At 36.1% G+C, this 26,667-nt stretch overlaps 1 protein-coding gene across 1 annotated transcript; it reads right to left on the bottom strand.

The window, feature by feature from the left end:
* Positions 1-1,584: 1,584 nt before the first annotated feature.
* On the bottom strand, positions 1,585-22,929 carry LOC123308984 (protein bark beetle). The gene is made up of 11 exons (XM_044891813.1): positions 22,458-22,929; positions 13,212-13,375; positions 7,025-13,152; positions 6,698-6,909; positions 5,875-6,230; positions 5,696-5,821; positions 4,831-4,845; positions 3,741-4,002; positions 3,312-3,519; positions 2,979-3,232; positions 1,585-2,919 (listed from the first exon to the last, which is right to left on the bottom strand). Exons 1-11 carry the CDS (start codon positions 22,746-22,748, stop codon positions 2,068-2,070), a joined length of 8,868 nt encoding a protein of 2,955 aa, XP_044747748.1. The 5' UTR covers positions 22,749-22,929; the 3' UTR covers positions 1,585-2,067.
* Positions 22,930-26,667: the final 3,738 nt, after the last annotated feature.

Here is a 26,667-nt window from a genome sequence, read left to right as displayed (position 1 = left end):
TGAAGTAGTAAGAATAAGAAATAGTCAGCTGAACTACGCGCGTTTGGACGATTCCATTCTTACTATTAAGGGGGGTTTCCGCAACGTATACGCATCTCTCCCGGCTTTTCCCATTCTGAAATCCCGTTTTTCCCGATTCCCATCAATATAACGCTCTACAACTCGTTCAGATGAACCAATTCGATCATAACTTTTGTCTCTGGTGGCTTCCATGGACCGGAATCTCCTTTGATTTGTCCCTCTCAATGACAATGGTTTCGCCCATAATCCATTGATGATAAAGGTAGGTCTGATTCCCAAGCCGTCTGTGATTGGTGCTTGTAGACTTGTTGTTTTTATTTTGGTTTCCACATTGTGTTTCTGTCTCTATTTATGAGTTGCATAATAAGCGTGTAATACTCGTTCCGTATCGCGCATACTACTACTACTACTATGCCATGGGCATTTCATCCATGATGCTCATCACAAATGTACCCCAATTTATGTCCAAAATAAAGTAGAATTTTACTATCAGCGTTATACCTTGTTGAGTATATATGCAAGAATATGAAAGGAAAAGTAGTTGAGAATAGAATCTGTTAAAATAAATTGCATTTCTACTATTTTTGCCAGCACCGAAGCCTCTAATTTGTCTTTATTTCTCACAACATAATGGGATTATCTTTTTTCTGAAAATGTGTGAAATAATCTACAGTTTTGCATAGATATCGTAGTTTAGTTTTATATCAAGCATTGATGATTATGCCTCATGAGTTCTGAATGCATCAGGTCGAGATATCTTTTCAATATTTTTGTAAGAGGAATGATTCTTCGAAATGATCATCAATATCGTTTCATCTATCCCCCTTGGATTTTGAAAGCAAGATGGTATAAATATAAGGTATATAAGATTAATGGAAATATTAGTATTGGTATACCTACCACCTTGGCAGATTTCTTACTTCTTACAGGTATACAGGTAGAATATACATTGCAGGGTTAAACCTGAGAATCTAATCCATTCTTCTATTTTAAATGTTCCACTTGGAAGGTAGGTACCTACAGATCCTTTTACTTTGTTAACAAGTTGAAGCTTCTGTGGAGCTTATATACACAGCTTGTTAATAAGCACCAAGCTCTAATAGAGCTTATATAGGCACTTATTAATATCCGTTTTTTCAACCTACAATCCAGGCATATAGAAACATAGTTATTTGTGTTTCATGCTTTGTCGCAAAGCCAAAGGAGTCAATCTACATAAAGAACATTTACCAAAAATATATAGAATTTCCAAGACGCTTGGAAGCAGACACATTCGGCCATCTTCAAAATTTGTCTGAATGGCCTTAGCAGCTGTGGACAGTTGAAAAAAGAATAAGAACAAGAAAAGCAACTGTTTTATTATACAATCAGTCTAGTTAATTTTATTTGGGCCTTTTTTCAAGAAAACGTTTACGTTTTCATTGTTCTACTGAAACATAAAAAACAACTACTCTCTCCGTTCTGTGAAAGGAAAATATTTGATAAAATATTTAAATGCCTTGATATAAATGGCGGAAGCATCGTCGCCAACAAAACCAGGTCTTGCAGCATAAAAAGTCAACGTAAAAAACATTTCGATTTATTTTCTCCTAAATTTTAATACGGATCTAAGAATATGTACAAATTGAGATCTTATTGTAAAAATATAAATATTTCTCATCAACAGAATCTTAACAATAATTAATCCATATTTAATAAAAAAATTGAGGCAGTCATGAAACTTGAAGGCTCTCTCCATTGAGTTTTGGTCTAACAGCGTTGTATTGTAAACGTTCGCATATTAAAAAAAGTGGTCACTTTTGTTCATTCATCATTTTAAGGAATATTTTTCAATTCAAGGCAATAGCACTCGGGCTTAACTGGTATGAACACAATATTATTTCACTTCAAATACAATTCAACTATTATCACAATGCATCAAAAATCTTTGTGTGATGTTCACTGAGTGCTTTACGAGCACATAAATATATATTTCGAGTTAACAAAACAATACGTATCTTCCAATAAAAATATTCTATCACATGATCATTTTCTTGGACGGTAAATTCACATGGCCGTTTCCAAAGGTTGGCTCTTGCTTCTACTTGAAATTGGTTGATTCATAACCGGGCTACCTATTGGTGTATAATCGAAATTTGTCTCTAATAATACTTCACTTTTAGCCCTCGGATGGGAGGACAAACTGGGTGAGGATATAGTATCAAAATCAGTCTCTAAAATATTGCTAGACGGTGGTCTATCATCTTGATACGAAGCCAGACCTACTGTATTATAGTCTGGACTGAATTCTAACGCTGCAATTTTTTCTTCGTAAGTATTAGGCGGTTCAGGCGGTGGTGGTAACTCTTCTGGAGGTATCCTCTGCTTCAGTTCATACAAAAATTGTTTGTTCGGCCGATCTCTGCTATATTTAGGATCATAACGTTGCTTGGTCCCAGTCTTATTATCAATGCTGTCATAGTGGCCGGTTAAAGGAAGTGTATCAGTCGTGTAATAATCACTTGGGGGATAAGACCTTCCCCTTCCATTCTGTGACTGCATTATGGGTGTCTCATCGTCGTTTATCGAACCTTCATCCACACTCTGATTGGCCGATTGGAAGTTAGAGGTACTAGCAAAAGTCGAGTTGTCTCTAAAACCGTCATTCTTGTACCCTAAATCAAAAGTGTTTGGTTTCGCATACTGGTTTTCGAATTTTGAAGGTGATTTGTGAAGCTCTATCACAGGATTGTAGGCGAATGATGACGGGTTTGGATGTTGGCTATCGTATGTCTCCACTGAATGCGTGTCTTCTATAGAAGAGTTGTAAGCTGATTTTTCCATGCTGTCTATTGAACCATTGGATACTACTTTTCTGTAGTCAGAACCTTTAGTTAGGGTATCAGTGGATCTCGTACTCTACGAAAAAAGAAGGATGTAGCTTTTGAATTTAATGTTGTAGAAAAAATTTAACATACCATTTGACCAACTTTCCTTCTATACGAAGGATCTGAGAAAGCGTTTGGTGTAAGCCCGACAGACCTGAGAGAATGTAAGCTTGTTCGAATGCTGTTCCTTCTCTCCAGCCTTTGTTTCTGCCTGAATTTGGACTTCATCCACCAGAACATGAGGATGACGAGTAGCATTAATATGCTTAGAGTTGCACCAAACATTATAGACATAGTCACAACGTCTTCTGTGAGTGGTATAATCCTGATTGTCACTTGGGGATCTGTTGAAAGAATTAAAAAGTATGATAAAAAATTGTTTCCATTGAAATCTATTTTTCCTGGATAAGAATTAGAACTCACCAATTTCGCATATGAATGAATTCTTCAAGTCGCAGTCTGCGACATCTACCGTTTGATACGCGAACATTGTGCATTCGTTTATTTTGTCGATATGTTGAACCCAAACACGTTCAGAATAGAGAAGCCACTGACTCTGTTTCTTTATGAACTCGTATAATGGTAAATACTGGACGGTTCCCAGAATGAAGGGCATTGATGCATTATCAGCCTGTAAATCGAAAAAATCATTTCAAGTTCAAAGATCCAAGACAAACAAGGTGAGAACAAAATTAAAGCAACTCGCTGTTTTCAATTGGTATATAAGATGTTATTGAATGAATAAATATTGTGAATATACCTATTAAAACAAACCTTGTAGGCATTCTAACTTCAGAGGCACAATAGCCATCAGTAATATGTTAATAGTTGACTGATAAAACAATTACTTACCTCGCAGAAGGCTTTGGCCTCGTGGAAACTCATAGGCGCTCCTATGTACATGAAACATGTTTGTCCGACCATGTTCCATCCAGGTGGGCATTTTCCATCATTCAAGACGGACTTATTGTTCATTAAATAAGGCACTTGTTTGACCTCCAATAAACGTGGGTCATCGTTTTGGTCCCTGACCCTGGCGCTTACTGCCAACGAGTTGTTGACACCCCAATAGTTCGAAATGGCGTCTATTTTCGTATTCCAAAGTTGCAGAGTGCTGGAAAATTTGAAACACCGTTAAATCATCATACTTTATTGAGCTTGCACATAAAACACTGCTCAGGAAAACAAAAACAAAATTTTTCTTTTCGAAACATTATTTGCTATTATCTTCATTTTCTATCCCTTCAAGTTATGAAGTCAAAATATAGCCTTATCTTTTATATCATGATTTGCCTAATTTTTTCTAATTTTATAACATGCACGAAGCCTATGAATAATTCCAAAGTCAAATCGATGAATGTCCACAACAAACTGTTCATATACTAAAAGAATGTTGCGTTAATAGTTTTTAATCAGCCAATCTAACTAACCCTCAAAACAGTCACAAGCAATCAAATTATTTCTCCTAAAACTGTTGCATGGTATCAATAGGTTTGATTAAGGCAAGCGAATAGTAGTACATATGTAGTTTTTCCCTTACATCTCTAGCTTACTCTACTGAGATTAAATACTGGTTTCACAAAGCTTGATCGGGGAATCAACGCTTGATTAAAGATTGATCCTCAATTTGTTTTCGATCGTTACTCTGAATAAGTATCATTTTTGCATAAAATCATTGAGTATTAATTGAGTTTAATACTCAAATATGAAATTATACTTCCATTTGATGATTCTCAACTGCTACTTCTCCAAAGTATCCGGAAATGAAAGAGTTTCAATGATTCAATTCAGGAAATCGAGTGACAGACAAATCATTGATCAGGCAATCAAAGTTTTGTGAAACCAGCTGCTGTCAAAATCACTCTTACCAGTCGCTTACCGAAAATTATTCATCTAGGACGTCACAAAACTAAAAAGCACTATTGTAATAACTATAACTTACCTGTTAAATTCAAATCTGCATGCAGCATGCACATAAAAAAATAAATGGAATTAATTCAGGCATTAATCATTCATGTTCATTTGTATATTGAATTATAGAAAAGATATTAGGCCAAAGCTTAGTGACTATAACGAAAGCATTTAGTTTCATCGATCTGGAATATTTTCAAGAGAATATCTTGACACCCCCCATGAAAATTCTTCGATTCTTTTCATTTTTGGTGCAGATAGTTCGTCATCTAGCAAACATTGAAAATAACGCCAACAAAATCGTTGATTTCTACATGTTGAATGAGCTTACAAAAGTTTACACGTATTATGAAAACGAAATCATTTATTGTCTCATAAATACTGAGTACTTCTGTTACGAAATGAAATGAAAAAATTCAGTATATGCTTGTTCTTTTAATAAAGTAGCCGAGAAAATGTGAAAATGGTATATTTAATGCTTGTGAAACAATGTCCGGTTTCTAGGGGTGGCATTCGTCATTATAAAATGTCAAAACGGCTACATCTTCTTATATAGGCCGAATCGGAAAATTGTGAGTAAAGAAAAAAGTGTTTCCTTTGACCTTAATAATATACTGCAAGAGTAAAACTCAACGACCTATTCTGTATACCTGAGATATATCTTTGAATGAATTTTTGCCCAATGCCTTTTCCAAATGTGTAATTGTAAAGTATAATAATTTATTCTACACGATTTTCATGCATAATAGATTATTGAATGAGTATATTGAATATTCTAAGATTCTACCTCAATTCATAATATCTGTACACCCATTACAGATTCTAATGAGTACTAGGAATTATCATCATTCTTAACTACATCATGTCAAGGATAATCGAAACTTTTTCTAACTTACAATGAGCGGTTTACAGTTATCATCTCATAATCGTTGTCAGGATTGGAAAAAATATTGTCCACATACTGTTGCCCAGCAGTTCCTGCTACAATAGTCGATCGAGAGTCCCAAGATATTGCGTAGTTGCTGAAAGAATTCCAGTAAAACATCACTCTAATTTTTTATGTTTCGTTTCTTACTTGTAAAAACCATTGTGTGACGTTGTCTGGAAAATTGGCAACCTCACCCTATCGAATCCAGATATTTCCACGTTTCTGAAACCGATATTCCTTTTCACGTAGTTGTGGGTGAAGCTCGAAACAACCTGCTTCAGTATTATGTTGTTCACGTATGGGGAAACATTTCTGGTGAAATAGTTTCGGGTCAACGTGACTTCTTGGTATGGGGAAGATTGCCTTCCTTCTACGTACAAGGCTGGGAGATTCGTATTGTTCACGAATAGGTTGTTTCGTATGTAGCCTTTCAAAGATGTCGCCGAGCTGCTTGAATCTGACCTGATAAGAAGACCTCCTTGGTTTCCTTCCACCAAATTGTTCTGAAAAGAATCAAGATTTATACCACCATTTTTGTTTTATCCATTCTGATAGTCAAGCAAAGTAATAAACTCCTATGTCATCGATTCAAAGCTGATACAAGAACAAGGTCTCTTCAGTCTGGGTTCCAGGTCACTCTGGAATTAAAGGAAACGGGGAAGGCAACACACTTGCCAGAAAGGAAACACCACAAACACCAGAGCCTTTCTGTGGCATAGGAAATTGACAATAGACCTTAAAGTCGCAGTGAAATGTAACCTCCTCACCAAACTATAAACTACACCCTTTATGTCGATGAACCTAAATCTGTAATCAGATGTATCTGAATGTGTTAAGATATTCCACATACGCGGTGAATCTACCAGTTCACATGAAGCAGTTCCCAAAGGTTTTCTTCCACTGCATTAAAAAAAACGTCTTAACAGACAGATAAACATAACTTAGTCAAGTCAACATTGTTGACACTCACCCTAAAAAATATGGACTCCGTATTCTGTACATCCATTTCTACAGCAGCGTTGCAGGTTGTGAAGTTTCCGTAGAATTTCTTGCAATTATTCTTGAATCGATTCTTTTCAACTGTCAGAACTGGATTCACCTCTCCAGCGCTCATGTAAAGAAGACCTCCTTCTCTATTGTTCTCCATCGACGAGAATGATATGTTGTGCTGAACATCACGATCTGAAAAATAGCACAAGAAACACTTCAGTAAAGCCTTTTTGGATTAGACTAGAATCACAGACAGACAGAGACTATGATAAAGCCTTTCAATAATAATTTTAAGTAAAGGACTTACTGAATGCTATGGCTGATATCGGCAGAGTCACAACTTCAGCGAAAAATCCATGATTGGACGAAGCACCATTGGCAAAGAGTTTAACGCTCAAACTTGGAAGCCTCGTCTTGTAAAATCTGTCCTCGTTGCCAGAAGTCATTGTGAACTGCGCCATCTTCGTCGATGTCACATTAAAAATATCACCATCGTACAACGAAATGAAATCGGGCACTGTATATTTGTTGGTTGAATTGAAAAGGTTGAACTGAAGTAGTCGGAATCCTAACCCTTTTATGTTGAAGGCACTTTTGAAAATCTTTATACAGTTAACTGGGTGATTGTCGTATTTGTAATAAACCAGTATTTTCTCCTCTATTATTATCTCTTTGTGAGGGTCGCATATGTCCACCAGTCCGAATAATTGATACGGGATATTGAGATCCTTCAATGGTGTGAAACTTGAGTGTTCTGACTCCCTTCCTTCTCCAGTTATAGATAAAATATTGATGGCCACCCCTGCTGAATTCTCTATGTTGTTATGCAGCAAATTCAACGTTTTTTGAGGAGATATGAAGTTTATACCGTGTGAGGCAGTGTCCTTTATGGTCACGTAACTTATTTTGGGACTCTTCAAAATGCCCTGAACTGCTGGTGATTTTTCATTATGTAGAATACCTGCGCCAATAATTTGTACAAATTCCAGGGTAGACTGTTCTTCTTTCAACTCGCTGTGGGTATGGACGTCGTGTAATCTGTGGATGAACAGTTGTTGCTCGAATAGGGGATCAGCAAATCTCACTCCTCCCCAGTAGAAAACTCTGTTATCATCGGTCGCTTCACCACAATTGATGAAAACAAATTTGGAGTTCCATTTGCAGCTGTGGCGATGACCATATTGTTGACCGTTTAATCTTATGGGGCAGTCGGTGTACCTACTTTCAGTTCCATCGCATTGAAGGGGTTCTGGCCAGGACCAAATCCTAGTCAGCGAGTTGCTGTGAAACTCGATTCTGATATCGTGAGCAAAATAAGCGTTCAAGGGGTCGAATCCAAGCTCTCTGCAAACGACCTGTGCATTCCTTTCCGTGAATCTAGGATCGCACATAGGGACCCATTGGAACGTAGTCGAGTTGAAGTATTCCAAGAATCCTTCGTTGGGAATGGCTTTATCATCGTTCTGACATCTGGAATCCTTGCAAAGCCTGATTTGATTCACCTGGAACTTCTCCATGCGTCGCCTCCTCCTCGTTATGAATTTATATCGATCAGAACGTCCGATCGGCCTCATTATTATATCGTTTCCAGGAAATCCCCTGGCCTTCAGAGAGCCCAGCACTAAAATCCCAACGTTAGGAGGAAATTCCATCACTACTCCAGGCTCGATTTTTAAAGTGGCTCCAGGCATAACGGTTATGTCGGATTTTATTGTGTACGGTTTTCCGCGATTGGACAGCGTCAGATTGCCGTATATTTGTCCCCCTAAGTTATCCAGGTCCAGCTGTCGTCCAATATCGTAACTGGTCGAAAAACTCGCCTCAAAATCGTTACTCAGAAGATATGGTTGAAACTGGGCTATGGCGTGATTGTTCCAGTCGTGAAAATCGAAAATTTTCTCTTGGATTTGGTGCAAATCGCTGGTGCCCCACCAGTTCTCTGCTACGTTTATCGTGTTGTTGATTTTGGCCGTCAAGATACCGGCAATCAGAAGAAAGTCTTGTTCGTTATTGGACATCAAGTTTCTCTTCACCCTAACCTTTTGAATACCCCTGAACGATATCACAGTTGTAGCGTCTTGATCTGACCCTTTCAAGTTCGTGAAGTCAGAAATAAAACGATTATCTCTCAGTTCGTTATACATAAAGATGGCGGGTACATCTCCTATTATTTCAGATTGACTGTCCAAGTTGAATTTCACCAAGAACTTCGCGTTGTTGTTGTTGAATTTGTTCTCGACAATCAACAGCTTCTTCTCCATGCCTTTAATCGATAGTAAACCTGATTTACAGTAATTATTGTTGAACTTTGTTCTCGTTATGTTGACTTCTGCATAGTGACCATCAATGTTTATTATCAAATCTTTGTTGTTGGTCCAAGTATTATTGTCCATGAAAACTGAGTGAGTGAAATTTTCGTTGTATTGCCAAACGTAAGGTAGTCTCACATCGAAACCGCCATATTTATTTCGCTCGATAGTATCGTGCTGGAGGACGTAATGGAAGAGGTTGTTAGACTGTCTCATGTCTCTAGAAAAGTGATATATCCCTTGCCCATTATCTGTTATCAGCGAATTATTTATCATAATAACAGTTTCCGAAATATTGCTTTTGTGCAAGTCCCAGTTGGGTGATTCGATCAGGATAGCTTCCCTTCTGTTATGGGAAATATCGCAAAAGATGCATTTTATGGTTTCGTTAGATTTCCTCAAATAATGGTTCCCAAGCTCATCCAGGTATCTGTTATAATAAAGGCCCATTATGCCGATCTCATTGTTACGAATTACGCTTCTGTGTATCGTAAGAGTTGGCACAGGTCCCTTAACTATCTTATTCACTATATTCTGCACAGGGGCTCTGATATTACTCAAGACTATAACGGTGCCTCCTAAAGCGTGATTTCCACTGTTGTATTCCAAAATAATCCCGTAACTACTAGACGTTGTAGGGAAGACAGTCAAATCCGTCTTGAGACTCCACCTGTCTGATTTCCCCGAAATGGTCAAGGCATCCTTTATGAAAATCTCCTCAGTACTTCGATTCTCGATAGGGTTGAGCAACTGTATTCCTATAACCCAACCTGGGTCGCACCTTATAGTGTAAGTATCCGTTATTGCTTCACCATCAACTTTTTTCGTGACCAAGTATTTAGTCTCGCCGTGTTGCAATTCTATATTTCTTGCGCTGGAGTAATACGGTATCAGAATTGGTCTGTAAACGTAATTTTCTTCTTGGTCCACGAACCAACCAGTAAACTCTCGCTGTTGAAGACCAGGCAAAGAAGAGTCGTGCTTTATTCCGATTTTGTTTCCTTCTATGACACTCCCGTAAACATTGAGACCCAGCTGTTTTATACTTATACCAGCCCCTTTATTATTGCTGAACTCGGAATTTTTTATTATATTTATCGTGTCATCTGTGAATATATCAGAGTAGAGAATGCCCAAACCATCTTGGAAGTTGTTGGTTATCTTCACGTTTTCGAAATTGTGACGTGCGAAATCCAGTTGAAGGGCTGGTTTGAAAGAATGCGTGGCATAATCTAGCAGTCCGGATTGTTCTATCGTCAAATATTGGATATTGCTTCTTTCAGCCAATCCAGCAAATCTGACACCAGCCCAAGATGTCTTGTAACATTTCACACCAACGTCGTTTTCGTGCGTGCAGGAGTTTTCGAAATTACCCATTCTTTCAGCTCTGCATTTGGTGATGTCCATGTCAAACTCGTCGCATTGAACATTCGATAACAGGATTTTCTCTGTTGTGCCAGCGTCTGGTAGCTCGTTACGCTCCACCATCCAGTCGTCGGGGTTCAAAACGAAGCCTAATTGTTGACAAACCAGAGCAGCGTTCTCTTTTGTCCATCCATAATTGCAAACCGTTCCCCATTCGTTGTTTATTTTAACTTGTAAACGACCAATAGTCTCTGTGTTACCACCAAGAAGCCTTATCGGACCTTTAGGTTCAACTGGGGAGAATTCTGTGGCGAATTCGAATGTATCCGTATCTGGATTGAAGGTTTCATTGTCGTGAGCATGGGATATTTCTTCTTTCAGTGTTAATTTGATGCTATCAGGTCCTACACCACGTGCTTCTAGTTGTCCACCAACCAGCATACCAATTGAGGAAGGAAACCTCAACGTTACCCCTGGTTCTAAAGTTAATTTTCCTCCTGGTCTTATATTGATATCTTTTTCAACCACATATTCACCTCTTGTCAGGAATTCTTCACCTTCTATTTCACCTCCGATCCTATTGGAATCCCTTGCTGAGAATGTAGGAACGTAAGTTTGTTGAATACTGTACTTGTTCGTGAGGGGATTGGAGTTGTGGAGGAGAAACGGTATGAAGGATATCTTGGCCAGGTTGTATCTGTCAAATCTATGGAATATCCTGTGGAAGATATGTTCATCGCTTCCAAATCCAAGCCAGTTGAAAGTGCAGTTGATGGTTTTACTCTGGTCCTCTAAATGACTTCCAATCTCGTATTTAGAATCCAGATTTTCTATTATGTTCCTGAATATAACGACGTTGTTCGATCCAACAACAACAGGTGCCGCTACCCTGCTTCTTGGGACCAAATTAGATATCGACCCGTCTTCAGGTTGAAACGGCTCTGTGATTTTATTGTTCTTAACGAAGTTTCTCGTAAACATTAAATGTTGGTTGGAAGCATAAGGCGACAGGGCGAAATTCACAACGAATAAACCGGTGTTGTTCAGGAAATAATTCTGTTGTACCAAGATGTCGTTAGGTAACACATTGAATTGTTCCAGAGGTTTATTCTTCATGAGGATACCTCCGAAACTTCCAGATCTGAAATGGTTATACTCTATCCTAGCTTTCAGATTGAGCGCTGGCGTGATCCTCAAACTAATCCTTTCGTTTCCTTGGAATATATTGTGGCCAATTTGTAAGTGAGTTTGTTCGTTGGTATTCTTCCAACAACTTTGTATTTCCAGAGCGTCACTCAGACAACTCCTAAATCGGTTGCCACTGAAATTGAAACTGGAGTGTCCGCAGAAGTTTCCATGGAGAACCCCCACTTCAATGTTCTTGTAAATATCGGAGTATTGTAAAACCGTCGATTGATTAGTGTATATGTATTCTGTTTCTTCGGTGTGGTTGAGCCAGATCGCCACTCCGTAACCTTGATTCGAGCTTATAGTTGATCGGGAGATATTTCTGCTGCCCCCAGTGTAGGTGACGTTGATGCCATCCCCGTTGTTGAAGAATATCTTGGTGTCGGTAACGTTGATATCGCCTACCCCACTGGTCACGTGAACTCCTGCCACGTATTGATTTTTAGATACCGAAGATTTGTAAACGTGTAGCTGCGAACGCAAGTTATCGACCGCAATACCCCTGCCTAAATTGTCGGAAATTTCCGAGTTGCTCACGTTCAAATCGAACATTTTCTGGCGTCCTGAGATAAGTCTCAAGAAAACAACGGTTTGGGTGAAGGAGTCAGCTCTGAATTTGATATACATCTGATTCATTGTCGTGGTTATGGATTGTGGTCTGGTATTGTTTCTTATGGGAAAACTTGCTATTAGTCTGTTGTTCAAGTTGGTACCATCGTATACCTCCAAGTGGGCGCTATCATTTCTGTTTGTTACTGCCCGAACGATGTAGAGGGTCAAAACTTCCCCATATCTAGTCGTGAATACTTTATCGCACATTTTGTCGCGATTCAGGTAGATTGTTTGTTCGAAAAATAATTGTACTGGATATATTTGACTAGTTTGTATAGCTAAATTACAAAAATCATTGTAACCGAATCTGTTGAGTCTATCTTCCGGTCTCTCTAAAGACCTGACAAACCGTACACCATCTCCACCATTCTCGTTTATAATACTGTTATCTATATGTGCTGATCCGTAACTGGAGTTTATAAAAACGCCGTAACCCCTATTGTTCCTCACTGTACAATTGGACAAATAGACCGGAGCTTCGGAGTAAGAAATGTTGATGCCATTGTAGGCAGAGTTTAGAATTTCTATATTGTCCAATACTGGTGCAACACCCACAGCCTCAATAGCACTTGTCGTATTCTGGTATCTCCCAGCTCCGGCGTACATGATGTTCAAATAATTCAACTCCGACAAAGATTTCGGAACGTATAATGTTCTACTCCTACTCAAAAAGCTATCGTATTCGGCATTCTCGAAGTTTAATCCTCTCCAAAAAGGCAGAGGGCGGTCGTGTCGGGGAGAGCATTGTATGGCTAAATCTGGATGGTAATCGCAGACGCCAGCACCCATTTGTCGTGAATTCCATCTACAGTCGAAAAGTGAACTTTCCCTACCCGTACAGCTTGGTTGTTCGTAGAGCAGCCTAGGTTTCAAGGGCATCAGCCTGTTGTACCACATGAAGAAGGAGCCACCTTGGAATCCTAGCTGTCTGCAGGCTGTTTCGATGTCCGCAATGGTCCAACTGGAAAATTAAATTCCTTGAAGTGAGGATATGTTGTGATAAATTCGACAAAAACTTACTTTCGGGAGTTTGTACAAACGCTTCGCCATTCTCCTTTGTGTTTGAGCTGGAGACGTCCAGCTAATATTGTTGGGCCATCTACAAGCCGTATATCTGGAAGTTGGATGATTTTGCTGGACTTCTCTTCAGCAGTTGTTAGTATTATTCTTTCTTCTTGGGTTCCCTGTGAACAAATAATCGATACTGTAGATGTAGAAGATCTGTGTTTCTCTAAGTGATGATTTTGTGAAGAGAATTCAACTCATGACTCTATGAGGGAAAAGTATTTCACTTTAACGGAGTTGATTCGAAGATACTCTAGATGCCATCGAAAATGAGATTAAAACACCCGCAATCAATGATAAACCTGTATACTAAGGTTAATTTTTCTTTACTAGATTATTGCTACCATTTCAAGAAATATTTTCGAGGGTAATATTCGAATGTTTTTGTTAATCTTCATTTGTTATTGTTATTTGGTCTAATAATAGTTTTTACTTAAGGTGGGAAATTTACTTCTTCATCATTACGATATAAAAATAGTATGGAAACTTTGATAGACACTTCTCAATAAACGGTAGAGATCATTGAACTTATTAGAGTATGTTCTGTTGATACTCTTGTTCATTTTACTTTTGTTTTTTATTGAAAATATAAGAAATTCTAGGTTTGAATAACAGAAAAAAAATTATTCACACTTTCGATGAAACAATTTATGAAATTTTGGAACAAATTGGTCCAAATATCCAGCAAAGTGTTAGAAACATGCTCCTGATTGTTAATCGGTTGTTCTTGAGAGGAGAGTTGTCTAGACATCTCTGCACCAATAGTTGCACAATTCAAATCGAACTTATGCATTCAAACGAGAAGAAAATAGTTTTGGCAACAAATACCACATGGTTTTTCATGCCACCATCTGCAGCCTACTAGAGTTGAGTGATTTCATAAGCGAGAGCTTGATAAAGTAAGAAAAAATGATGAAAACAACTTGAAAATATCTCAGTTTTTCCTGGAAGAACATAATATGTATTATATATGTTCCAGATAACTCAACAAAAATCAAAGAAGAGAAATTTATACGTAATCCCTATCAATTGTTGAGCAGTGTACTTCAAGTGGTATATGGGTATATGCTGCTTGTCTACGGATTTCCTTTAGCCTGATTCATTTTTGCGCGCTTGTGCCTAGGAAAAAGTAACTCTTCATTTTGCTCAAATATCTGTAATTTTATGGGATTTTTAGCTTTGTTGCTAACTCAACGTTAATTCTGCCTTTTTTCCTTGTTGCAAATGGTCATGAATGAACGAAATTACACCAAATAATTACGATTCGTTCGATAGATACCTCTCCATCAACCTCATAACTTCAAGAGAAACACGTTTATGACTCAATTTATTGACCTTGCAACTTTCACGCAGGAAAGCATAGCGTTGCTTCGAACCATAGTGTTCAATTGCTGGTGAAATGATACAATCTTTCGTATTCTGAAATCTTTGACGTATTCCTCCTTCGAAGCGTTTCCTACCATCGTTTTCCGCTTATTACACACATCCTCTAGACACCGGAAAACTGTTATGAATTGCTCTATATGAATTTCGTGTTTAATGAAAGCTCCTGAAGAATATTTCATTGTAGAATGGTAATTACTTCTTTTTTGTATCTGAAGGGATCCATTGGAGCAAGTTAGACTTAAGTTGATGTTCTGGCAGAGTTGGAACGTCAAACCACAAACGGTTATCATCTTCTATTTTTCTGAGTCTCATCATTTTGAGATGTGAAAAAAATGAGGAAATCACTTGAAAAGTACCTAAATTAGTCATTTTAAACAACAAACCAGTTTGAAATATTCCAAGAACTCAAAGGGAATGTCTCACCCCAAGAAAACAAAAAATTTCCACATATGATACGTAATTGAATTGTAGGAACATGGATAAAGCAATTAATACCTGGGAAATGACATACTATGCGAATCAACAGCGGTGGATTACTCATTGTGTTCAGAGAAGAATAGCAGTGGGAACTTTTCGAGTTATTTTGTACTTTCTAGAAGACAATATGTATATCCTTAACAAAACAACACCTTCTTAAATAATCAGAGCAGATCTTCAGTTTCAGTTCACCGACTATCAGAGTGAGTTGCCAAGAGCGGATCTAGAAAATTCATCCAGGAGTAGAATGAAGAGATAAGTAGAAGGTAACTCAATAGGTCAATGGCACAGGGACATAATACACAATGCAAAGTTCATCCTACCACTCCATAGGCATTCAAGAGCAACAATGTAACTGGAAGGTACATAAAATGTTAGGTCGACAAATATACAGTGTCACCCTTCACACTTCAACTTCAAGTTTCAATTCGATGATCACATTTTCTTTACTTTTATGCTTTTATGAACGCCATATTGGGTGAATCTATGAAGAATGATGATTCTTGGAAAAAACATGTTGTTCAATTCAGTATTCTGATATACATATCATATGCAGGGAGAATACTAGTTGAAGTAATAGAGGATGTAGGTAAAGTGTAATACATATAATATTGTCTGGCTCTTTTACTGCATATGTTGTGTATCTTCCTAGGGTTGCAGAGGAGAATTATTTCATGAAAGACCAGAAAAAATCAACATCTGATGGCGTAAACGATTATGATGATAATAGTAATAAAAACCCGGAAATCAAGTCACCTGAAACTTCAGATAATCAGTTAATTTCATTAATTTTCTCAAAGTACAAGTAAGTCTTAATTTTTCTTCCCTTTGGCTTGTAACGCCTCAAAATATCGAACAATATTCTTGTCGATTGCTGTTGTTTATATTGAACGAATTATATTGCTATTGGAAATGAAAGTGTTCAAATATTTGAAAAATTATGAAATTACTTCTGCTAACAAAATTCATTTCCTATTAGTTTTGGGGAACACCCCTAAAATATTGATTTAAAAGGTGCTATTATAATCTTGGAAGCACCGACAGAAGGTGTTATTTACAGGAATTCCCTTGATTTACTTTCCACCTTGCAATAATAACGGCTAGAGATAATGAAACGTATTTTTTTACTGCACAATCAAGATGCTCAACAACGTTGACACTAGATATATTTCGCAACTGATCGACAAATATAAATGGTAATTACTGATAAATGAAACACTGTCAGATAATAGTTGATAACACGTTGATATTTCCTTGAAAAGCAAACAGGATATTAATTTGGGAGCCTGTTTTTGTCGGAATATTGGAAATTACTGTACACATCCAGAGATGCAATGAAATAGAACTGGCGTAGCGCATTTTCCAATTTGATTGTTATCACCTTCGAGTTTGAAAAATTACATTCATAGCTTCATGAGAGCTATGTAGCCTATTCAAATTTTATGATAATATATCTATAAAAATGCAATTTATTCTTTGAAGGTTATTTTGCCTTCGAAGTGTTCAACCACTAAGAAATTTTTGGTTTCGAAAAATATCTTCAGTTCAGTGGTGGGGTGAGTACTAACGGTTATATTCATTTGTTATCCATTCAAAATTGATTAAGAATTTTGTTTACTTTTTCTTCTGTTTGTTTCCTCTAGACCTTAGATAGTCTACATTGTTACATAATATGTAGTTTCAAATTAAATGCTAGGGATAGCTGATAATTCAAAGAGCAACTCAGTTTCTTCATTTTTCCAATTCAGAAAATATTCACTGAATGCTGTTCTAAAGTTACCTGTTTCAAAAATTCACATAGGTACTCAAATCTTGAATGTATTTTCACGTCAAATTATGGAATGAAGTTTTGTTGGAAGATTGCATTAAATTGTATTAAGAAAAGTACCCACAAAATAGGTGTTTATTTATGTATATAGCCTTTTTATCTTCCTGTGCATCCCCTCAAACACTAATTCAGATAAAACAATTTGTTCACATGCGTGTACCTCATATAAGTCCGATAGCAATATCAACAAGAGTGTTGAAGCGTTGAAACGGAAATGATAACAAGAAAGAATCAACAATCACTATTGAGGTCAATACACCTCTTTACTATACCATTATTCGGTAAACTGGGAGTTGTAATGATGCAAATAAATAAAATCACAGTCGAAGAAGTAGGTTAGAAGACTCCATGAATCATGAATCATTTGATTATACTGACTCATTTTAAAATATGTCCCCTAGGCACATTGCACGGTTAGCCTCAACTGACCTTTGCTAGGTTGATATCAGTTATAATATGTTTCCAAATAAATATACTAAGCGACATACAAAACGGAACAGCGATCAGTTTTTCAAACTGTGTTGTCGTCGCATCTCACGAAAAAAAAAATAAGTATGTAAGTGAATACATGATAATTGTGTTTCCTAGCTACAATTCGCAGTGGCTTTAGGCTATACGGGACCGCTCCACTTCCACAAGGTCAGTTGTGGACTAATGGTTTGCTCAGCATGACAGGCCAATTAGAATGCGAACTCTTATTTTATACCAAAATAGTATCATTTATCTATAATAAAATTTGGTCCAAATTGTATGACGTTCTCAGAAACAAAAATAGCCTTGAAATGCTGGAATCCTTTATATGCACATTTATTTTAATAATGATCAATTTCCCAGTTATCTACATGATGATTCATTGGGAAATATCTTTTATGGAATAAAGGTTCATATTTATCATTTACCTGTATCAGCCAGATAATTAATTATTAATTCATCATCATATCACGATGTATAACGTATAACATAAAACCAAAAATCAAAAAGGTAGGTGTTTATTATTTTCCCAAGAACCTAATTAAAAACTCGGACGACTTTTTCAATTACTTGCAAATCAGATTCAATATCCCAAGAACATGCGAATGATTCTGCCATCAATGAAAAAAAAACAATTACCCAAAACTAACGAGAATCTGACATACTGAGCAGAAAGCTTACTTGATGTGAAAATTTCCTGAGTTGAGAATATCCACAAAAGTACCCAACGATAAGGTGCATAAATTCTTTTCAATTTTTCTCGATGCTTTTCTGAGACATTCTTTGTATAAATTCCAACTTATCGACTCATTTTGTTTAATCCTACTAACCTTCACATTTAAGAGTACAATGTTAGAGGTCTCTCAACGTGATAAGAACTAGAATAGACATCAGACTATCCATAAAATCCACAAAATGAATGAAAACCTAAAAACTGAATCAAAAAGATAGAGCAAGAATTAACTGATTCATTCTTCTCTAAATACTACACCTCCCCAGGTTTTGTAATAAAATGGGGCAATGCTCTAGCATCTGTTTTAATGTGCTACATTAGCGAAACTGTACCAAAGTGCAAGATCCATTAAAAACCCCGGTGGTAATTGACCTAACTAACTGTTGATTTAGGTGGGTGACTCTGCCGGCGTCAGTCACCAAATTAACGAACAAGGAAAACAAAGAAATTCACGGTCCATAGGTAAACCTGATATTCGCTATATGTGAAACCATACATCAGCCGGCTAAATTATCCCAGTCTATCTCAATTTGGCTGATTAAATCCATGAACGTTACAACGATATAACAGTTCCTTTCCAGAACAGTAGTCTTGAGAAAAAAAAATTCAGAGGAATGGGAGAAAGGGAGGTAGTCTTTAGGTATAATGATCGTTGAGCTTTCTTCATTCTCTTCTTCTCGTTAGCGAAATTAAAAACAATGAATCACATCACGTTTCTACGAAAGGTCGAGACTTGCGATGAACTTTCGTAGATAATCTCATGAGGTCTTGTGGGAGTAGATTTTTAGGTAGATTCTTTTCCACTTTGACACAATAGTTTGTTACCTATTTGAAATAAGGAAGTAGGATCACGCCTAGGCTTTTTGTACAAGTGAAAAAAAAAATTCTGCAAATTCATTCCATAAAACTATTGTTGAAATTTTTTCTAACTGTTTTTAGGACCTAATCTTTCAATCAAATTCTTTATTTTCAAAATACGTAGATAGATCTTAACCACATCAAGTACCAAAAAAGTCAGTGGTAAAAACATGAGAAGTTAAGTAAGTTTTCATCAAAACTTATCACTCAAGGTATCATTCAATTCTTCATTTAGTGACAGTAACTGGAAGTAAAGTTAAATATGTGATTATTTATCTTCTTATTTGTTGAAACCTTCATGCATCTTACTACCTCTTCGAGAAACCCTTCGCAAGATGTGGATCATTGATTTCAGGTGCTTTTCAAGTGGTTCGCTCTTGAAGTCACTGGAGTGTTAAAATATTTCTAGGGTAGGGATCTGTTACAGGTAACCCGCAGGTGCTTCTGTGTAAATTTAACCGGAAAGGAGATACGACGAGTGAATTCAAAGTGAGGGTGTAATTTACATTCCATCACTGTCTAGACAACGCATTAGAAATCCGTTGGAAATAATTCCAAATTATCTCTGCAACCTAAATCCTTTACATGGAAGACCTTCGTGAATTTGATTTTATTTTTCATTCAGTTTAGTCAAATCGTTAAAGAATACCCATTAAGAGTTCTCGTTGAATAGAAACCTGATATCTTCGAAGTTTTCTTGTAATGTTCTTTCATTTAAATGAAGAAACTTACGAGAAGGAGCTCAAACATTTTCTCAATTTTTGCATGAATCACTCTCATGAACTGGTTGCTCACTTTTATTAAGGAACACTACTTATTCTAGTTGTTTATTCCGTATCGTAATGTACCAATATACGATTTCCTTTGAAGACAGTATGTTTATCTACCTACGCACTTTATCTGAACTTGGATGACCTTTTCGTAATTGATGTCATTTAGTAGGAATTTGGAGGATAGTATAATTAGTACAGTGTTGGAATTTTATGAGATATGTATTTCTAAGGAATGCATTTAGTTTTTTTTTTGTTACGAAATGGGGTAGATAGTGAAGGAATAACAACAATATTTCTAGAGGAAGCATTTCTTTCAACAATCATCAATATCATCATACTATAATATTCATGAATATTAAGACTCATCTTTTCATTGAATATTTCCCTCATTGTCGATCTCAAGAATTCCATGATTAATACCTGCGAACTCATAAATATTTCCTAACCATAATAAACTACTTTCGTCACGTAAGTGTGATGCAAGTAGAAAAAATAGCTAATCTCAGCAATTGCCCAATTCAATTGAATCATAGTGATCCAATTAAAAAAAGCGTAATATTTGCTCGATGATAACATGAGAGGAACAAAGTACTAGGATATAACGATTCTCTTAGTCAGTTTTATAGCGCCAAATAGTTTTATGAATCATCATCTTTTCACTTTTCAGAAGCATGCATGAACATTAAAAACTCGTCAATGATATTCATGAAGCGTATTCTCCCGTACATTAAGGAATTCCAGGCAACAAAAATTAATATGCCGATGAGTGATTCGTTGCCTTAGGGCTTGAATGAAATTCGGTAGAAGCAAGAGTTTTTAGGCTAATTTACTGATCGGTATTGATCGACAACATTTTTACCAATTTTTGCTTGATTGTTTCAAGGTTTTAAGAGTCAGTTCAAACACAAAGTTGGGGATTTACTCAAGAGTCGTGTAGACCTAGTGGATTTCGAAGATAAGATGGTAAAAACGTAGAAACAAAAAAAGTTCTATGATGCACTTTCAGAGGTGGGGAAAGCGTCTGTAGGTTTTGAAAGATGTAAAAAAATTATTAAGTGTACATACTTGAGCGTGTCAGATTAAAATACTGTATATGCCCTACGTGTCTCCGATAATAAATTCATGTTAATTTGACAGTTTGCGTGGTGGGGCTGGCCTTATAGAAAAGTTGAAAATGGTAAAAAAAAATTTGAAAGGTCTCAGATTTTCAGAGGCTATGTGTATTGGACCCAATACTTTTCAAGAGACTGACAATTTGGACGGGACGCAAATTCACAGTGGTTCTTTGAAAATGCAAAAAACATGATGGTTAATCTCGGTGTTGCAGACCCATTAATCTTATACTAATTAGGGGGGTTTTCTTAATCTGATAGTTTTAGAATGATAACTAACAATGCAATTTTTTTCTAATATCTCTTTTCCTGTACTTCTAATCGTTTTTGTATTCATTATGAAAGTTAAAGGTAACAAAATTCTATACAACTTTTTTCTGGAGCAATTTTACACAATCGATTTCGAGCTAGAGGATGATGAGGGCGAGGAGCTTAGCCATACATGCGAAAGGCCAAGGTCAATGTAGAATCCCAGTCTAATGTATATTCATCGCCATATGTCCAAAAAACGTTTGAAGGTAGAGAAAATTGTTTCCGACGAAATTTGTAGAAAATGTTATGCTCTACAACTTTTACAATGAATGCGAAAACGATTTGAGGCCCAGGAGAGAAGATAATTCAAAAACACTCATATTTGTGACAAATTTTTTTTTGTTCGAGAATGTACACGTGATGTATTTTATGCAATTTTGGCGCCCTCCCACACATTTTCGTCATTATTAAATTGTCAGATTGGGAGAATGTAGACCAATATGTAATTATCTACATATATCTTAATCTGACATGCTCGAGTATATACAATAATCTTTTTTTTAATATACTGACAGGCTGTACTAGACAATTCCGCCTATGTACAGGTCCTATTTTTGGTAGGGATACTCCCGAGTAGATTCCGAATTAGGGTTGCAATTTGAAAAACTCCCTCGTAGAAGGTGCATAACATGATTATGCATGAAAAGTTGCTTAATTTAATTCATCTGCATTTTTCTACAGAATAGGAAATACCGAATATATGAATTTGTGAGTTACTTTTGTATCACTCTGTATATTTTCCACTTGAGTGAATATCTCTCCATAATCATCAAACAATATAACACTCCGGTAGAATATGCCTCGTTCTGATATAATAGCCCCAAACGAGAAAAGTTCTCCATTAGCAGTCAGAATAATCATTCTTTACTGTAATTTAAAATTTAAAACACTTAAGATACTCTTTTAGTCCATTCCGTGTTTAAGCTATGCAGCAACTTAAAGGATTGAAAGATATGGATGAATTATTGTTTTGTCCTATCAAAAATTACGAACAATGCTCTGAATTTTGTTTCCTGAAAATATGACGCTATAAGATGTATTTATCTTCTTAGAATGATGAAACATTGAGTCACTCGTTTCAAGGATTCAAGAATTCCTAACCAGTTTTCTCAGAAAATGCTTTTTGAAACTATTTACATGTTCACCAGCTTATAAGTTGTCTCTCAGGTAGTCAGAAAATGATGTTCGACCAAAATTTTCACATTCATCCAAGATACTACACATTAATTTGTGTATGATCTTCAGACTCACCCTTGCAATGAGTATTCCCCGAACAGTGATACCAACTTGAGGCTGGACCTTCACCACAACCCCCGGTTCTATGATCAGCTTAGCCCCTCTCTCCACTATAATATCATTGGTCAGCCAATAAGGGCTGAAAGTCCTATTGAGAACAACCACCCCTCTCGAGATGACACCGCCAGGATGCTCGGTCAGTCTCCCACCAGCATCTGTAGCGTAGTTTTCCCTGTTGTCCAAATTTTGGCATGACACTATGGTTACCAGAAAGACGAAGACCACACTCGCAGTCAACTTGCACATTATTAATCCAGGTTCTTCTAAAAAAGTTCATGACATTCTTCTAGTCACCGTTAGCCGTTTAAAGATCAACACTGGTTCGAGACGCCGATTGACGGGGTGAATCCGATTCGTAACGGTCGTTCTCTTCTTCTTGACTTCAAATTTCTAACGCAAGAGCACCAAGTCCCATCACGGATACATTCTTCGGAGCGTTAAATCATACCTATCGATTAACTTGGCACTTTGTGGCTCGTTACGTGGAAGCTGAAGGCGGTCAGGGGCTATTGTTGACCATTTGGTCTCACAAACAAACACATTCACTACACTCTCGCACACCTACGATGGGGTTTCGGAAGAGGGACGTTTTTGATGTCTCTCGAGGTACGTCGTAAGGCGCGGTTGAATCGTTATTGTTGTTTTTTAGCTAAAAAGCTGGTGCTCCCCCTCCGTGCGCACCTGTGACAGGTAAAACAGGTGGGATTGTTTCGTTTTCTCCCGCCAGATAGCGATAGCGTCCGCTTCATTCGTCCTTTAACTCTATCGCAGCTTTGTTTCTATCGTGGATAGATGATGGAGTGTAATCTGTGGCTCGGCAAACTGAGGATGCTGCTGGTTTAATGAGTTCAAGTTGCGTAGGCAGTTGGATGCTCTAGATGTAATTGGTTGCGAGGTACCTAGTTTCTACCTTCCTTCCTTCGTGGCATTAAGTAATTGGAGATAATTAACGTGAGCAATAATTATTTAATAAGGCCTTAATGATGATTCGTCAATCGTTAGAGATTCGAAAATGAAAATGCATAAGCCATAACCTGAAGTCTTCAACTTCAATTAAGGATCTTTCTAATAACTATCTGGTTCATGATTTCTAATGTGGAATCTACACAATAAAGTAATATGCAATGTTTACAATACTATCTTCCACTGTCTTCATATATAGAACTACCACTAATTTTGAATTTTTTGAGCCCAACTTAATTTCAAGACCATATCAGCTACAACATAACTAAAAATTTTTTTTTACAGGACAGAAGTGAAAAAACTATTTCATACAAAGCTACAAAAGCCAGCTTATAAAATAATAAAAATTGGACAATAAATTTGGGGACAAAGATGTAGAAGGTATATGAGTACATATATACATGTTCTTTCTTCTTCAATTAATCATTTTATGCGCCCAAATTGATTTAAATTCATTTATGTTGTTAACTGTAGTTTTCTTTTCCCTAGATATGTTCCGTAAAAAAATATTAATGAAGACGAAAAATTTACACCAGTTGGATTAGGAGTGTATGAAATTTCTGATTGGCAGCAAAAATCATATTCTGCTCTCTTTTGTCCCTTTGCATTCATTATATGTTGTGTTTGTTTTCTAATCTTTTAAAACCATTTATTCTGAGGATGAAGACATTGAAGTAATGAATGTGGCTGACAGGACTAGTGTTATAATGGGATATGAAGTGAATAAAATAGCACTAAGCTATTTGTGCTCTAGAATGGCGGGCACTATACACCCATTTTTTTACAAAAGGCTTCGTGAACACTTATCACTTTGTAAATGTAATTTTTTGCGCACCAAACCTACAAGAACTCTTTGAAGTATTATTGTGGAATAAGAATTGTTTCCACTTGTGAAAACCTGAACTTGTTCGTCTAATTATCAAAAGATGGGTCATTATTGATGGATTAAAAACATAGTACAGCGAAACAAACTTCTATATAATGAAATAATGATATTTAATTCAAAATATTTCGGTTCAGAAATGGAAATATGAATTCTATAGGCGTAACATTTTTCTCTATTTATCGTTTTTCTTGAAAATAGTCGAATGTAGTAAATTTAAAGATAGGGAATGAAGAAAAAAGGTGAATGATGATCAAAACTTTATTGTAGCAGCATATTTCGTAATTCCTCAAAACAACAATTCTGTAGGTTCCACGTTTTAACTGTTGTTGGGTAGAAGTATACAGTTATGGTTAAATTGAATGATGATATGAAGTTGGTAATGCCAAATACAAAATATATCATGATTTTTTTTCATCGTGGGTCAACGTTTATCCACATAAAAAAATGGTAGTGCCAAATTCACACTTTCAAAAATTCATTTATGATCGATTTTCATGGTTCTGTAGATGAACACATCAACAAATTTTCTGACTTACGTTAGGCAGAATATCTGGCATAATATGAAATATTTTTCCACAATTTGGTTTGCTGCCCAAAAACGAAATGAAAAAATTCATTCTCCTATATTTCTTCAATGGTGGATAAATGAAATAAGTAATAAGTCATTTGAAGCCTATTTGGATAATTCAAAGGGTCGAGTTTTTGGCATATTTCATAATTTCAAGATGGGCCGTTATTTTTAGGGTGATATTAGCCAATAAAATCAATAATTTTCCCTCCACACAAGTTTGTCATTTATACATTCAATATAAACTCTAACTTGTATGAATAAATGTGTAGATAATGAAGGAAATTGAATAAGATCGATGTATGAATCACCTAATTTGTATTCTACTTCCTCGAATTCAATAAAATGATTATTAACTTAATCATCATTGTAAAATCTCATTTGTAGGTATTCTGAAATTTTCTATGAAAATTTTCGAGTTCAGTTTTCACATATTACGTGGAAATATATTATGATTGGAGGGGGGGGGGTCAAAAATCAAAAAGGACGTTCTTTCAAAAATTTTATTTGTGCCATTTTTTGTTGATGTAAAACATACAATTAAATCATAAGAGTATTTAGCAGAATAATAATAAACGACTAACATAATCTCAATTCTGTTGACGAATAAACTAGAAGGGTGTTCAATAAATTCCAATAATAGCTAAATAATCTTTCAGAAAAGCAGGCAAAGAATGATAAACATAATGCGTTAAATGGAAAAAACAAAATTTATCCACTCAAGCTGCACTTCCTGAATTGATCTGAATTGTACATAACAATAAAATAAATGTAGGTATAATGAGTCTTAGCAATATCAATGAAAAAAATGCTGCTTTATGAGTTGCTCCTCAAAAATCCGAATAAAAAAGTGTTATTGTATATTTTCGGATCAACTGAACCATACCAAACAAAATGATTCGATGTAAATAAAAAAGTTACAATCTAAAATAAAATCACAGATAACAGAAATTCGTCATATCACGAAACAAGAATTTTAAAATTCAAGGCAACAAAGTGAATTTTCCATAAGAAAATTACTTGAGGTGTGAGAAATAAGAGATAGGTGCTCAATTTTCTTATCATTTCTCAAATAATTGCATCACGACAGTAATTCAATGCACAGCCTAAGTAGGTTGAAAATATCAAGATTCACTTGAAGAAAACTGAATATAATCGTGAAAATACTAATTCGTAAGAGGTTTATATGTACTGTTCAGATCTTCTATCAAGAACAGAGAAATGCATAAAGGTACAGCAAATATAATATAATCGGTTCATTTTCAAAAAACCACAGTCCCGTTTCATGCTGATATGTGGAAAAATTATTTACCCTATTTGTAATCTTATTTTCATTTTTCGTTCTTCACTTTGAAAGTATATTTGGCGTTCACATCTATACTGGAACACCATACTGTTTGTAGATAGCACCATTCATTTTGTAATTGAACGTCTTCGTACATTACGTATTATTATAACATCATAACAATATTATTTGAACTGAAGTATAATAATTATGCCATTGTAGCAAAATTATCCTTCAGAAATACAACTGACCTTGACTTCAAAATCATTAAAATTTCGATAACAGAACAGAAGTGAACGAATATAATGAAACACTAAAATATCGCACTGTAAATAAATTTTATCTAGTAAATCTTATCACCAAAATTATCTTACGTAATTAAGATTCATCCTTCTATTCACCTCCTATTCTAAAATAAGTATATATCACATAAAGAAAAGATGAACCCAATACCTGTTGCCTC

This window comes from Coccinella septempunctata, chromosome 3, assembly GCF_907165205.1.
Source record: "Coccinella septempunctata chromosome 3, icCocSept1.1, whole genome shotgun sequence".
Taxonomy (NCBI): domain Eukaryota; kingdom Metazoa; phylum Arthropoda; class Insecta; order Coleoptera; family Coccinellidae; genus Coccinella; species Coccinella septempunctata.
Note: the sequence above shows the minus strand (reverse complement) of the source record. Positions and strands in the feature narration are given on the sequence as shown.